At 45.5% G+C, this 15182-nt stretch overlaps 1 protein-coding gene across 1 annotated transcript; it reads right to left on the bottom strand.

The window, feature by feature from the left end:
• Positions 1–2532: 2532 nt before the first annotated feature.
• On the bottom strand, positions 2533–12544 carry T265_10770 (hypothetical protein; the record flags this gene model as incomplete). Its single annotated transcript, XM_009177237.1, has 8 exons — positions 2533–3122; positions 5142–5473; positions 9157–9435; positions 11574–11826; positions 11865–11968; positions 12006–12141; positions 12179–12323; positions 12363–12544. 8 exons carry the CDS (start codon positions 12542–12544, stop codon positions 2841–2843), a joined length of 1713 nt encoding a protein of 570 aa, XP_009175501.1.
• Positions 12545–15182: the final 2638 nt, after the last annotated feature.

The raw sequence follows: 15182 nt of genomic DNA, 5'->3' as shown, positions 1-15182 counted from the left end.
ATATTTACTATACCGAGATACATACATTTCCTACTGTAATATCAGAGAAGGGGCGGTATCCGGCATTGCAAGTACTTGTGTGCTTCCATACCGGGAAGCTACCTGGTCATTAGGAAAGTTGGTCAGTTCACATCCAACAGTTACTTTCCCAGCTCAATGAGTTTTTCGCTTAGCAATGACTTTCATGAAACGGCTGTGCTCTAGGCAACATATAGTGAACATCAAACGTTGGTCATTAGCTGAGACGCAAGCTGGGTCTCTACAACACTGCACGAATGTAGCCAGAATACGGAATCAGCAACATTAGGTGTTAGGACGTTTATTGAGTTGATAGGCCACATTGTTCAAGTGACTGCTCGCGTGCCATTCGATTGGTTTGTTCGGAGACCTTTGATGTGATGCTCAGAATGACGGATTTGTTGTCGAAGCAGTGGAATTTCGGGCAGATAAAAACAGTTGGTGTAGTGCGACCGAGAGAGGATAGGGCAAAGTCCCCGTTGGGAGTTGATGCAGTCATCCGTCGGTTACTCATGGGCTCTGCAGGGGGATATCTAGCGCAAATGAAGAGTCACATGATTCAATAAATTCTAACTCAGCCTTCGACTGGACGAGGGAGGTGCGTTTTGAACCAGCATTGTACACCGTTACAGTGATACTCTCCCGCCCTGTGAACGTTGGAATGTCAACTATGAGCACAACAACCTTTTCACTAAGAGATACACCATAAATGCAGATATTCCTTGCAGTTATAAGCATAAATTACTACTGCGTTAGCCCGGATCACTCTATATACGTCCACACCAACAAAATCGAAATTGATCAATTTAAATAGGAAATAAGGCATCGCCCTATCCGAACACACCAAAAGGAGCAATTAGTTTCGTACATGGCAGATGCTTCTGAATGACGAGACGTCAAGTGCAGTTACCCCACAAAAAATATATCTCGCATCTTAACCTTTGTCAAAAGCAGGGAGCGACGGCTACTGTTTGACACCGTCAATGATACTTGCGTGTCGTCGACCGATTTACTGTAAAGCCAATAGGAACTGCTGTCCTGCGAAATTGTATTAATTGGGAAAGGCGAAATGGCGTGCAAGTCGTCACACACAGTCCTCGACGGGCAACAATACTCCAGAATAAATGAATCACCCAGTTACAAATAGGATAAACCGTTGAAATGCTTACATAAACGCGGAGTAGGTGGTTGAGGCTATGGCAAAAATGAGAGCTTTTAAGCCACGCAATTAGGATCAGTAAGGCGGTGCGAAGGCAGCGTCAACGCTTTGATGTGATATTGATATACGTGACAGTCTTGATTGCTGGCCGCGTCCGTTGTCGCGTCTCCGACCTTAAAGCGACTGAGTAGCAGTCGACACATGTTCCTCAGGGATCTTCGATTATGCCTATTCCTCTTGATTGGATTTTTCACTGTCGTTCTGATTGGCCTACATCCCGCAGTCTATCCTGTCGTCTGACGCTCAGCTGTGTTTGTTATTCTACTCAGCTCGTGATTTGCTAGTTGGTGCATAGACTGGGTCCAGTTTATCGTTTCATCATCGATTTGGGCAAGATGGCTTAGTGGTTACAACTTGAATTTACTGACCCAAAGGTCCATGGTTCAAATGCGAGCTCTGCATCTCGACTTCTCTTTTCTAAGTTTGGCAACCTGACAGCACTCCAGCCCTCGTGCTTCCTTCAGGTAGCATGACAGCTAGGCACCGAAAGTGCTACAGCTGTACAATTATTTTATTTATTCATTATCAATCATAACCGAAAGTCATTTCCTTCAGAAACATGTATACAAACTCGCTCATACCTGTAGTCAAAGCGCAACCACCGTACAGTTCCGCTTCACAAAAACGCACTGGTGGTATCACCTTGATTGGTGACGGAATATTTGCAACAGGAGTGCGAAGCTCAGCGAGCTACTCGGCAACCAGGTGAACAATCTGGGTTGCCAACACTTTTCTATATCCCGTTAGACGTATGAGGTCCTCTTCGGGAGCTATATGAACGCATGCAGAGATGGAGGAAATACCAATCGGATCGAACATTAACGGTGTCTCTTCATATGATAAGAAATGCTTACAAGCCAGCTTAGACGAAAAGATCGACTGTCATCCAACTGACAACCAACAAAGATTAGCAATAGAGGCACAGCGCCGACACAACATGAAAAGATCCTCGACACCTGTGACGCCAGTCGCCTTGATTGCTTCCACAATTCACAATGGGGGATGGGATCCCTAATTCGGATAAAAAACCGAAGGAACAGCTTCCAGTGGCTCGATTAAAGGCAATCAAATTCGAAATCTTAAATCTCTTAAGCAGACACTTGGACAACTCTTGTGGTGTTACATCCATCTTACCAAAAACAACATATTCGGGTTTCAGCAAGGCAACGAATTCCCTGAAAAATCTGGCGATCACAACTAGGCGGTGGAACAAATATTTCAGTTCAAAATATTTCAGATCACAACGAAACAACATACAGTGGGTGTTGTATGACCACTTTGTGAATGAGAATTAAATCGCGAGATCAATTCGAAAGAGGCGCTTATTTTCTAGTATCGGCAGCAATTGGTGTCCAATACTACCGCCATCCAATCCCACCTAATTTGAAAAGATCTGCTCTAAGAGTTAGCAAAATATCATAAGGGAGCCAACAAGCAGTAGTGTTCTGTCATTTTTTTTTGAATGTTGGAGTTGTGTACCGGTGCCCATACAACCAGCAAAACCATATTGCATAAATTAGTTCAGATGAGGGAAGGATGTTGGAACATAAGGGGTGAACAGCCGGATGTATAAAAATATCCCATTAGACAGAAGCATAACCAGTCAACCTGACTGCATCGCGATCGTTGCTTGTGCATTTTGCGCACCCCAAACTCCTTCCTTGACGTAGAGCTTCAGGCAAGCAAGCTGATCGGGTCTCAAATGAACATGGAACTCGGGTACTTCACATGTCTTATAAAAATCCATTGTTGTCAAAATATTTTCGACAATGTCGTATTTGGTCTGCATCAACTGAGACGCCTCAGAGAGGCCAACCTCTGTGTTACGATTCAGGAGATATTCCATGCATCCTGGCTGATCCAGAAACAGGCGGACCCCCCATGGCTACAATGAGAAAGTAAATGAAATCCTATCAAAACCAAAGAGACATGGTTAAAGTGTCTGAAAGAAAAAAAGAAGCATCGTGCATCCAGCTCAGTGATTATGAATACAAGAAGCGGCAGTGCCGAAAGTGAAATAAGGGTAGTGAGTATTTGCATCGCAAACTCCCCCAGTTCTACAGTTCCAGAGCAACTACTTTTGTTAGTTCACACCAACCGAAGGCTTAGAATCAAATTAGGCTCTTTGTAGAGCTATTCATGGTGCGTTTCGTTTGCCATACTTGGACTTGAACTGAGAGCGTTTGGTGCTGACGTCCTAGGGCACTGTGGACTCAGCTGAATAGTCTCTTTGAACGGGCAAACACATCCGTGGTCCGGTCGTTCCAGAAGACTACCTTTCAAGGATCACCAGTCAATTAATCCCAGTTTAGCTCCCATATAAGAAGCCGATTCAGGTTAACCAGAGTTATCACGTTACGACAGCGTGACGTTGGTACAACTTCAATAAGTGGTCAATGTACGGTTATGTGTGCTTAGGTCAACCTATGTGAAAAACTAAGAAACGGTTTAATACTTCTCTGGAATCGTCGACAATGTGTATCCCACGGGTTGTGATGCTCAAGTGGAGTTCAAGAGACGTACACTCTTGAGTATTTCAGACAGTGATGGAAGTCTTGTGTTCGTTCGGCGGCATCTGAAACTATCGAGCATCGAATGCCTGAAGCTACTCGCATGTGCCCTACACATAGTAATCCATCTTTCCAATCAATTACTGGTCAATTGATCTCGATCAATTAAAGTCATACATCGCTATCCTGTAAACACTTTATCACCGCTAACAACTCCCAGCGGATTTCGAGGGGTGATGCTGAAAACTGAATGTCTTAATCAACTAACTTCAAAAACTATCGGTCTTCTACATGAAATCAGTGTCTCGCTTGAAAGACGTAATGATGGCCCTCGAGCTACTTCAAACAACCAATTTCAATGAGGCGAGGTTTCTAGCGGTAGTGAGCGTGAAATTATTAAAAAAAAAACAATAAATCGGATCCAAGCCGGGTGTACTGCGAACTTCACAACACTGCCTTTCGAAATGATCAGCTAGCATGCATGCAGTCCCCCCAACCGCTCCACTACGGCACGCAGTAAATTGCGTAATCGAGACCGCTTTGCATCATCGCCTTCAGGTCAGTGAACTGAAGGTGAAAGTTGAGGAAAGAAGATAATAACCATAAAGGAAACTACTCATAAGGTTGCTGAAAACTCTTCGACAGCCCACGACCGGTTTCGCCTTTCTTGGGGATCATCAGGAAACTCGGGAATTGTGCCTCCCTGATGAGTCCCAAGAAGGTGGAAACTGGTCTTGGGCTGTCGAAGAGTTTTCAGCAACCTTATGAGTAGTTTCCTTTATGGTTATTATCTTCTTTCCTCAACTTTCACCTTCAGTTCACTGACCTGAAGGCGATGATGCAAAGCGGTCTCGATTACGCAATTTACTGCGTGCCGTAGTGGAGCGGTTGGGGGGACTGCATGCATGCTAGCTGATCATTTCGAAAGGCAGCCCCTTTCGAAGACTATAGTCACAAACTGTGGTGACAATAAATGTCCAAACGATGTGGGTCAATTCATCCAAATCTATTTGTATTTCCCGTTTAACTTTAGTTATGTCATGTTCTATAGAGGCCCGGTGGAACAGGTGAAATTGAGACAAGAAAAGAGACGGCTTTGAAAATGTCTCTAGTGGAAATGCTCTTCTGGAAGAGCCGCTGTGTATGTCAGGAAGGGTAGAGTATGTCCAACGGAATGGCGATGTTGGAGATGCTTTCTTGATCATTGTAATGGAAATGAGCGTAGCTAAACATGTGGCTCATTTTGATCAACATGTAACTAAAATGGAATGCTGGTTACATCAAGGTAAAACCTCTGATATAAATTTTCACTAAAACAAGCCCCACACCGATAGGCGGTGTCACGATTGAAGAAACCGAAGCAATAAAATGGTTCAATACATAAAATTACTGACTTGTGTTGCCATCGACCGAATGGTCCTTAAGGCCGCCAGGCGCATATCAGGAAAGGGATTCGTTGCCAAGGTAGTTAACCGTTTCAACAATATTTTAGCCGACCGTCGACTTTCGATTCCCGCATGGTTTGAATCCTCTGGCTGGCCAATGACCGCAGCCCATTCCAAACTTATTTGGGCCTGTTCCTCAGCTTCCAGTGTGTCGAAGAGGACTGATGGCCGGGCTAAAAAATCGGCTACGCAGTCAACTGAACGGAGGAGAATGAATGTTTCTGAGTTCTGCACGAATCGTCCAAGCTTGACAAGAAGTAGTTTTAAGCGTCCTGTGGGAGCTACAATGCAAGGAGAAAAGGGTTCGCAGTTTGCGTACAGGGACTCATTGAAAAATTCTCAAGTGTAAAGCTCAGTTCGGTCTATAAATCAGCGAAGTCTATATGGACGCTTGAAAGATCCCGCACATGTCGCTGAAGATCCTTCTGCTAACCAAGAACTGAGCGAGATCAAGAATCAACTAGAGGTACACCGATTTCCCTACTTGGTTAATCAGCCGCCGAGCCATAAATAGGTTGATTAACGCTTACTGCCATTGCCGTACCTTCTGGCACATGCTGTTCGACCTTAGTTAATCTAATCGCACGAGCTGGTGACGTAGATGACCGAGATAGAAGTCCAGCCTGGCGGCCCAACATTAGTGGGGGGAAAACATAGAGAGTAAGTAATGTGGCTCACTCCCCGAAAAGAGGTCGCCACCTAGAAGAAATCACAACAAGCTTTCGCCGACAGGTTCCTACGGGAATTCCCATCCCTAGAGACCGATTGAACATCTCCGGGATTCGCAATTTTATTCCATGAAAGCCACAAACCCCAAGTTTGTGTGAGAATACAGTAGAAGGAAATGAGGGTTCAGCGGCCGGATGGCAGTTTGAACGAAGCAAATCTGAGCCCACCCGTCCCATTACAAACGACAACATTCAGTTTGAGACCCTTCGTCTCCTGGTTTAGCCATCATCAGTAATGTCTGAATGGCTATATTACCCAGAGAGCTCAGGGGTTAATGTGCAGAACTACTGATCGGAGAGTCCATCGTTCGAACCCATACCTGGCCTACCAATAGCTACTGTCTATGACTGAGCCAATTGGCAGTGCCTCAACTCTCGTGCAAGCCTCGGGTTATGTGGTAGCCACGCATGGAGTGTGTGGCGAAGAGAATATTTTTTTTCTCGTTAACGCCACAACCACTGATTTTAAACAACAACGCATCTCGTGTTGGCGCAGAAGGTATCTCCCGGGGCTACGATTCACCAGTAGGAAGTAGCGGTGCTCAACCACTCCGTCACTATTAAACAAAGTCACTTTTTCATGATAGTGTCTTCACAACCGTCACAGGAAAAACAAGACCAAAGTGAAGAGTGGAAAAAAAGACAAAGGGTGGACGAGTGAGAGAAGAGCCCCGATGACCTTGTGGAAATCTCCAAACAATAAATTGCTTATACCTGCGAACAGCACTGAAATAAAGAAATATGAGCAATATGTCCTGCTGCTTCCGACTGACTCGCTTCCTGCGCAAACCCTAGCCTTCATGGGGCTAGCGCACAAAGACGGACAAATCGTAACTAGTCAGTGTGCCTAGGTTATAACACCTTGTCATTAGACCGGAATCGCTTTAAATTCGTGTTGTCATGCGCAGTCTTTTCTCCAGCGAGGCTTTGGAGCAAAAACCAACGCCTTCTTTGGTACACGGTGGTTGGGTATGCGCAGTGCATGTCCCAACCAGCTTACCCTAATAAGGCTTAGCTTCTGCTTTAGCGGCAATGTTTCGCTTACTTGCGCATCGTTGCAATGGGAACATGCTACCGTCAACTAGCCTCTGAAACGCTAAGGAGGCACCGCTGAATAAACGTTCGAAGTACCCTTCCTATTCAAGTTGAATCCCGCGTGCAATTTTCTCCTGACATTGTACGACCAAGGTCTACTCAGGATACGATTCCTGGAAATAGGTATAAAGCTTACGCTGCAAAACATCTGCACTGTGGCGTTGAAACTACTTAAACTCCGGATACAGGTTAATCATTGACTAGCAACTATCTTTAGGAAGATTTTTGGATGATCAGGAAACACATCGCACATCTTCGTCACCAGTCTATATCAATTTTGGGTGACGATATCAGCTTACCAGAGGTAATTTGCAAATAGATAGGCTTCGATGAACCTGCTTCAAAAACGAAAGTAAAACAATCGAAAACACAAATGACGGCAACAGATGTTAATCAAACCACAAAGTAAGCAACAGTCGAAACTCGTGTAAAACTAGGGCTGGTTTGTATGAGTTGGACTGTGGGGACTACCTAATATCTTGCCTTAATAAAAGCACTTTCGGAGGATCTCACAATTGTTATACAATCTTCCAATGACTTGCGCACACCCAGAAAGGGGTAAAAAAATCTTTCTCCATGGTTAAATTCGTTCCAGAGAATTGTTGCATACAACTCGTCAATGTTACAGCGTCTCCCTCCGCTTTCCTAATAAAGTGAAGCGAAGGCGACGGGAAGACCAGGTCAGACATTGGTGACAACCCTTATCAGACTTATTGATAATTTCACATAAGCAAATGAACAAGCGAGAGTTCTGATGCATTCCATCGGAAACACTTTCAGTACTTCAGCTACTTCTTAGTGACAATTATTTTTAATAAGCCAGCCACAGCGTTGACGTTTTTCAGGCTTGTGAAATTCGCGAATCCCTGTCGTGCTGACTGAACAGGAATCCATCCCGATCTCACGCATTAAAGCTGTACAACAGAGGTATGTGATGTGATTTGCCCAAGCATTTTTTGGAAACAGCCGGTGTATGTTGAGTCTTACGGTGAACCTAGACCCGTATGACGCCAGCAACTGGAAGTGGACTACGGGCATGCACTATGACGCACGATTTTGCATATTCGCACTGCGTTATTGTAATATACTGATTAATGCATAGACATCCTGCTTTGAGAGCAGCTGAATAAATTACCGATGTCGCTACTGCGTCTCAGATTATATTCAACGAGGGTTATCCGGTTGTTGTATCACCTGTCCACGTCAAAAGGTCACATTATTAGATCGGCTGAGTTCAGGTCACAGGCACAATTAATCGGAAAAGTGCGGACCAGTCGCCCAAACATTAGGGAATTCACCCACTTGATTGATCAATGAATCAATCCGTATCACGAAGCCTCATCACATCAACAGGAACCTAATGGTGGTCAGTATCAACGGAACTGCAACAAGTTGAAGCACGTCTATTACCTTGTTAAACTTAAGATCTATCGAAATCACATTAAGCCACTTTAAAATCAACTGAAGCTGTTCCAGTAAAGATTTCAAAGTGTATTGGGGCCATTTTGCAAGTATTCCTAACCATAACCATTTGACCATCCCCTAAAGTGAAATTAAGGTATGCTAAAGGGTAAAAACTCCTCACATCCGTACAACACCGCCTCGAGACAAGTACAGAGGAACGGGTCACGGGGACCCTATCCTGGAAGGCGGACCACCTCTCGTACTCTTCCAAACAATTCCGACAAGTCACGCATTGGCCACCTTGCAGTTTGCGAGGCAGCTCGGAAGGAGGCAAACAGAACAACACTCCTCAAGACAGACGAGGAACATACTATTATGACCCTTGACGGATTAATAGATAAGAGGCTTTCAAGAATTTGTTGAGCACAAGTGGAACAAACTGANTTTTAGCTCCTACCATTTCTTCGACGCTCTTGATCCAACAGTCCTGCGGTCCGCGCGGACACTGTCTTACTCGGTGATGAGGCCACGCTCCCCGAGACCGGGGAGCAACCGTCGCCGTACCCCCGACAAAGCCATGGTCCTATCAGAGTGAGGAGATTGGCTGGGCTGTGCTGCAAGCAGGAGTTCAGTCATCAAGTAAAGCTCTGGATACCTATCTCCATGGACTATTAACCTCCGATGTTGGACCAGCAGGCAAAAGCCGGACGAGTCAGCCCTGGTAAATGGCAACTCACCGAGATGTGTCCGAAGTAGTTTTCGTCCTACCGTGCTTGCTGCAATGTGCCCCACAGATTCCATCGCAGCAAGTGAAATTCTTTGATCTGAACTCTCAATGGCACTGCTCAGGACAGATACCAGGGCGCTGCACTTATCCACGGGAATCCAAACCACAGGGTGCTCTCGTGCCACACAGCCGAAAAATGCCAAGTATCCTTCAGAGAAATCAGTGGAAAGTACAAGTAAAACAATATGCTCTCTAACAGATGGGGTGAACTCAAAGATAGCAGAAAAACCTGAAGTAATGTTCGGAGCATAGAAGTCAGTGATTCGGTTCAAAATATAAGCAAGTAACTGTACAGAAATAAGAAATGATCAACACATCGGTCTAATCGGAAAACTACACCTTAATGCACGATTACCAACTTGAGCTCGAATGACTATATTTACTGATTCCGTGAATGATGTCGTGTCCTACATTATGAGTGAAAACTCCTACGGTCCCATATGTTTTATTGATGATATATTGTTTCTTACCCCGGACCGCACTCTTAACAGTCCTCCTCAGCGCTGTGAGTAAGCCTAGCGGAACGATCCAGCAGCCATCATCATTATTATTATTAGCTATAAGAACCGCGTACTTGTCGTAAGGTGGCTATAGCTGCAACAGTTTCGTTTCGTCCACCAATGACTTGAGGGGGTGGGAGGTGGCGGCACATTGGAGGCGAGAGCTGATAAATTGGTGCGTCATTTCAACTCTGTCAGTGGACTTTTAAGTTAGGGATTGGGAAGGGAACTATGCACTGAAGGCAATAGCTAGGATGAAAGAACCCAACTGAAGGCGCGACGTCTGACAATGTCTCTAAAGATTGATGTGGCTCGTCTGTGGATCCCCATCCAAAGAGACGGCAATGACCAGCGTAGCTGAGTTTGCTGGTAATGGTTTTCATACTTCGTTGCCAAGTCATTCTTTGACCTCCCCTGGCCCGTTTCCACCATTCACGTGGTTCTGCAAAAAGAACCCTTCGAGGAAGTCCGCCGACTGGCATACGCAGCACGTGGTCAACGCAGCGCAACGTATGGAGTGTGATCAGTTCGTCTATCGTGGGCGAGTTATTTCTCCCGAAAGCTATTCAGTGTACTCGAGGGATAATAATCCGGTGTTCCCACCAGGCTCGACCAATGCCCCGAAGACATCGATGCTCAAACACTGGAATTTTTTGAAGTCCTCGGTGCGCAGCGGCCAGGTTTCTGACCCGTATAGGAATATGTATCGCACCGCGGCGTCGTAAACTCGATCCTTGACGGATAAGCTGATGTCACGCATACGTCACGGGTGGCGCAGGTCCACAAAATCTGTTCTGGCCTTCCAAATCCAGATGGAAATATCATCTTTCGCTAGACCACGGGGACTGGTACAGCTGTCCAGGTAGACAAACTTGTCTACTACCTCAAGCGGCTCGTCCGCAAGCATCAGGCTAGGGTTCGAGCCTATCCAGCCTTGCAGTGGCACTTCACACTTTGCAGGTGTGGAGCGCATGCCGAACCGCGAGGCAGAATTATTTGGCTTATTTAATAGTCTGCATTACCACGGCATCAGATCCAAGAAAAACTATGTCGTCTGCGTACTCGATATCTGTGAGCGGAGGCCCCGAGAGCAATTCGACCCGATAGGTATTAGAGGATGACAGCGAGGCATACATAATCGCATCAGTATAGAAGCTGAGGAGGACAGGTGAAAGAGGACAGCCTTGTTTGACAAAATTTGATGTGATGAACTCACGCGAGAGCTTTTTTTAGACCTTCTTGCGGCCGATGGAAAATCCAGCAACCAAATGAAGTGTACTAGTTAAACAGGGAAATTCTAGATACAGATAAAGACTGACGGTGGGTGAGGGAAAAAATGAATGCATGATACTCTAGTAAGCAAGTCGATACGCACCACTGAAAACTGCTCCGTTGATTACTTTCTTACAGGCCGTCCACCCGTAAATATGGCATCTGGCGTCTGTACGGTCCGTTACACACTAGCCGCTGGAAGTGCTAGCTCATTCAGGATGGTAGAGGCATTACCCAGTCTAGCAAATCCTCAGTTTGGGCTCGCAGTGGTAAGCGGCCATTCGAGCATCAAATTTAAATTTAACATAAGCAAACTACATAACCGGTGTATCTAAATAAGCTGGCATCCAGATTAACAAGCGCTAAAAAACAGACGCGCGTTTACGCACACAAGTATGACGAAATAGGACTTGAAGCTTTTACGAGAAAAACTTAGATGGCAGAACTCGGGATAATGATTTGACTACCCTTTTCAAAAACAGAGTTCCTAAAGTCCTGAAAAAAATGAGCGGACAAATGATCCAAATCTACGGAAAAATAATACATACATTGGCTTTGACAAAAGCGCTGAACATCGATTGCACAACACACTCACCCGGCATAAGAAGATGGCCAAAAGGGTCTTCATTGAGCTGACACAGCCGCACAGACAACTGATCTAAAAGTCCACGGTATTTGAGCCAGGAATAGCCCTCCGGTAGAACTGTCAGTGATTTGGCCAGTTCAACAAAGTTCAAATTCGTTAGCGGATCTTTATCAAGCAAACCTTCCGGTAATAACCATAACAGACCACTAGACTCTAACTTAGAGATGTAGGCAGGATTCTGAGCAGCAACTGAAACAAGCATCTTTAAGATGTTCGGATGAAGCAAAGCGCTGTTCCCACCTCTGCAACCCGTAGCTTGTTAGAGGAGCTTGTACAGAGCTCTTTGAAGGAGCTTGCCATTTTGGATCCAAAAAGATTGTCAAATGCAACCGGGTCTCTTGCAACTGCACTCAATGAGTGTAAATGACAGAGTAAACTCACCGACTTCAACAAGGAATTTGGTGGTAGCTTTGTACACGGCCAAGTTTTCATGCACAAGCAACCTGACCGCATTTTGCAAAAGTTCATCGGGTATAGAGCAAACAGTGAACTCTGGTTCGCAGACCCCGTCTTTCAGCTACTTAAGTGACGGTGCTACGTCATCAAAAACATACCTTTTGAAGGACAAACTCCACCAACTCGTCCTTATCGGAGCTCAGGGCTTGAAGAACCTCACTGAGGTGTTTGTCCAGCAGCTCAGCCAGGGGAACAACAGAAAATAATGTGCTGGCAAGGCGCAAAGCTAGCTCCATGAATTTTCTGTAAGTTAGTTTCTTATGGCAACATAATGGAACATACGCTTCGTGCAGGTTCATGCCCATGAATAACCTCATGATGTCACAATTATGAATGACCTTCCTTAAGTTGGAGGGCTTCATATTGACGACCATAGCAACCAGGCACTCATAATCAGTTAAATCTCCACTGGTGCAGGACAGTTTCTCTATCATCGTAGTAATTTCTTCAATTGCACTATCCATTCAGAGGCCGAAGGAAGTAGCTGGCTGAAACGAAATTGCAATCTTATCGACCAGAATCTGGTGGAAAGACTAAAAAAACGTTTTTGGTGCAACCACGAAGCAGCTTTGTGTCTACTTCACATAAGGGCTGAGAATCAACTACACTTCAGATGGAGTCGAGAGGTTTTCCACAATCTCTCACCTGTTCCCAATCAGCGAAGTGGCAGATAGCCGTTTCGAACTGATTGGAGGTAACTATGGAGAGAATGTAAAGTTCACGCTCCCCTACATAGCCAGTAGTTTGATGAGGCGAGAGGTGGAATTCGTACTCGTAAGGAACTTCTTGCTACATTATCCGAACCCAGATTTGACAGCAATAGTCTTGGGCTTGATGATGAGATTTGGTGCTATACATACCAAACTGGGAACCGTGGCCTCAGGTTGTGTAGGAAAACTGCACTGTTAATCAATCATCTGGGTGATTAGCGGAGAACGGAACTATGGGACTTTCCTGTACATGCACAGGCAGAGGTCCCCGTGAAATCGGACCCAACGCGAGATCATTTGAGATTGCTTCAGGCGGTTGATCCCAATATGTCACCGACTGTCCACAAAAGATGGAGGATCCATACCTCGAGATTCTCTGTAGGAATGGCGGACATCTTATTGGTTAAAAGCATGAAACAACCAACGAAACACGAAAAATGACCTAATACTTGCGAACGAAGTGAAGTCGCAGGACGTAACGGAGGTTCAGGGAGACGAACCTTTGGGGATATCAATATCCAAAGAACTTTGTATCTTTGTGTGTGCTAACAAACTTCCGGCATTTTCAAGGTTAAACTGTGCATATATATATATATATATATATATATATGTATATATTTTTATTACATTCGTGTCCAAAGATTCGTGTTTTTACTATTCCGCTGTATAGGAGTCGGGATCAGACAACATAGCTGGGGATAGCATATCGTCACAGTCCGCGCATATTAACGTTACTGGCTGCGCGATCGAAACATGTTTGGCAACGCAAGATGGAAGCAGATCGACTGAAAATGATATTTGAACAACATCTTCAACCCATAAAAGTACTAACGGAGCGACTATCAACCATATCTTTGGATTCACCGGCTACGTCGAACGTCCCACAGTCGGTTGACAGAATCCCTGGCAGTATCAATGAGTTTTGCTATGAACCCTCGGTTGACATAACGTTTGGTGCCTTGTTTCGTCGCTATGAAGACCTAATCAGGGTCGACTTTTCAATTCAGGATGATAGTTGGAAGGTTCGCCTCCTGCTCCGCAAACTTGGGCCAACAGAGCATGATAAGTACGCTTGGTATATTCTTCCAAAGAATTTACGTGACTTCACTTTTGACTAAACGGTTCACACACTTTCGAAAATATTCGGCGAGCAAAAGTCAATATTTAACATCCGTTACCGATGCCTGAAACTGGTGAAAAGTGACGCGGACAACTTTCTCACTTATTCCGGCATCGTGAAACGGGAATGCGAACGGTTCGAACTAGGATCGTTTAAAGAAGATAAGCTCAAGCCGCTGATTTTCATATGCAGTCTGCAATGCCCGAAGGATGCAGAAATCCGTACCCGACTCTTTAACCGCACCAAACAGGACCCGTCAATGATGCCAAAGGGATGCCAAAAAGGATTTGGGCATCTGGGTCTCCTCAAACTTGTCCTTCTCACTGCATCATGAGAAATCGGCCCGAAAGACATTCGGCATTTTACGGATGGTCCCACGCACCTTCTCCCGTATTACTCGCATGGACTTCCGAATACTCTATGGGGCCTACGTCAGACCGCTTCTGGAGTACGCCAAGTTGTCTACTCAGGATGCACGAAAGACGTCACCTTAATTGAGCGTGTCCAGCGAGCCGCCACCAGAATGGTTGCCGGTCTCAAATCCGTGGACTACGAAACGGGTCTCGCGATGCTTTATCTCTTTTCCCTGGAGTAACATCGCCTCCGAGGAGACCTAATTCCTACTTATGCCCTGTTTGAACAAAGCTTGGCAAACAGGTTTTTTACCGTTGACCCAGTAAACACACGGCGGGGACGTGGTAAGAAAATTTTCAGGCTCAGAGCACACACATTCATTAGACAAAATTTTTTCGCATTTCGGGTAGTAGGTGCGTGGAATGACCTCCCTCCGACGGTTGTCCACGCTCCTTCTAGAACCCAGTTTAAAGGACTATTAGACATTTATTTATGCGAAACCTCGCGCTGGCAAACATGCTGCCCCGCGCTGAGAACATAAAGAGCAGTGCGCACACCTTTTCACTTGCGCCTTTCAGGTGAACGACAGCCACTGACCGACAAGAACAAAAGCGACCACGGAAACTTGGGCAAAAGCCTCGATCCTGTGTATCAATCCGTGAATCCGTGAACGACGCTGCAGGCCATCACCTCGAAAGGTCAACGATTGCTTAACCTGAAGCATGACACCACGATGGTCCAGTTCGGGGGTTGTGGCGGTTCCGAAGTTCATGCAATCCATCAGGCTACGCAATAGCCTGCCTTGTGTACGGAGGTCAGCCGTCCCTAATAACCGAGCACTCCACAATTTGAACGGATGTCACGTGCAGGACACGGACCAAACAATAGCGTGCTCTAATTGGTCAGAATGCCAGCAAA

Source organism: Opisthorchis viverrini (assembly GCF_000715545.1).
Source record: "Opisthorchis viverrini unplaced genomic scaffold opera_v5_405, whole genome shotgun sequence".
Taxonomy (NCBI): Eukaryota; Metazoa; Platyhelminthes; class Trematoda; order Opisthorchiida; family Opisthorchiidae; genus Opisthorchis; species Opisthorchis viverrini.
This window is presented reverse-complemented; position numbering and strand designations above follow the sequence as displayed.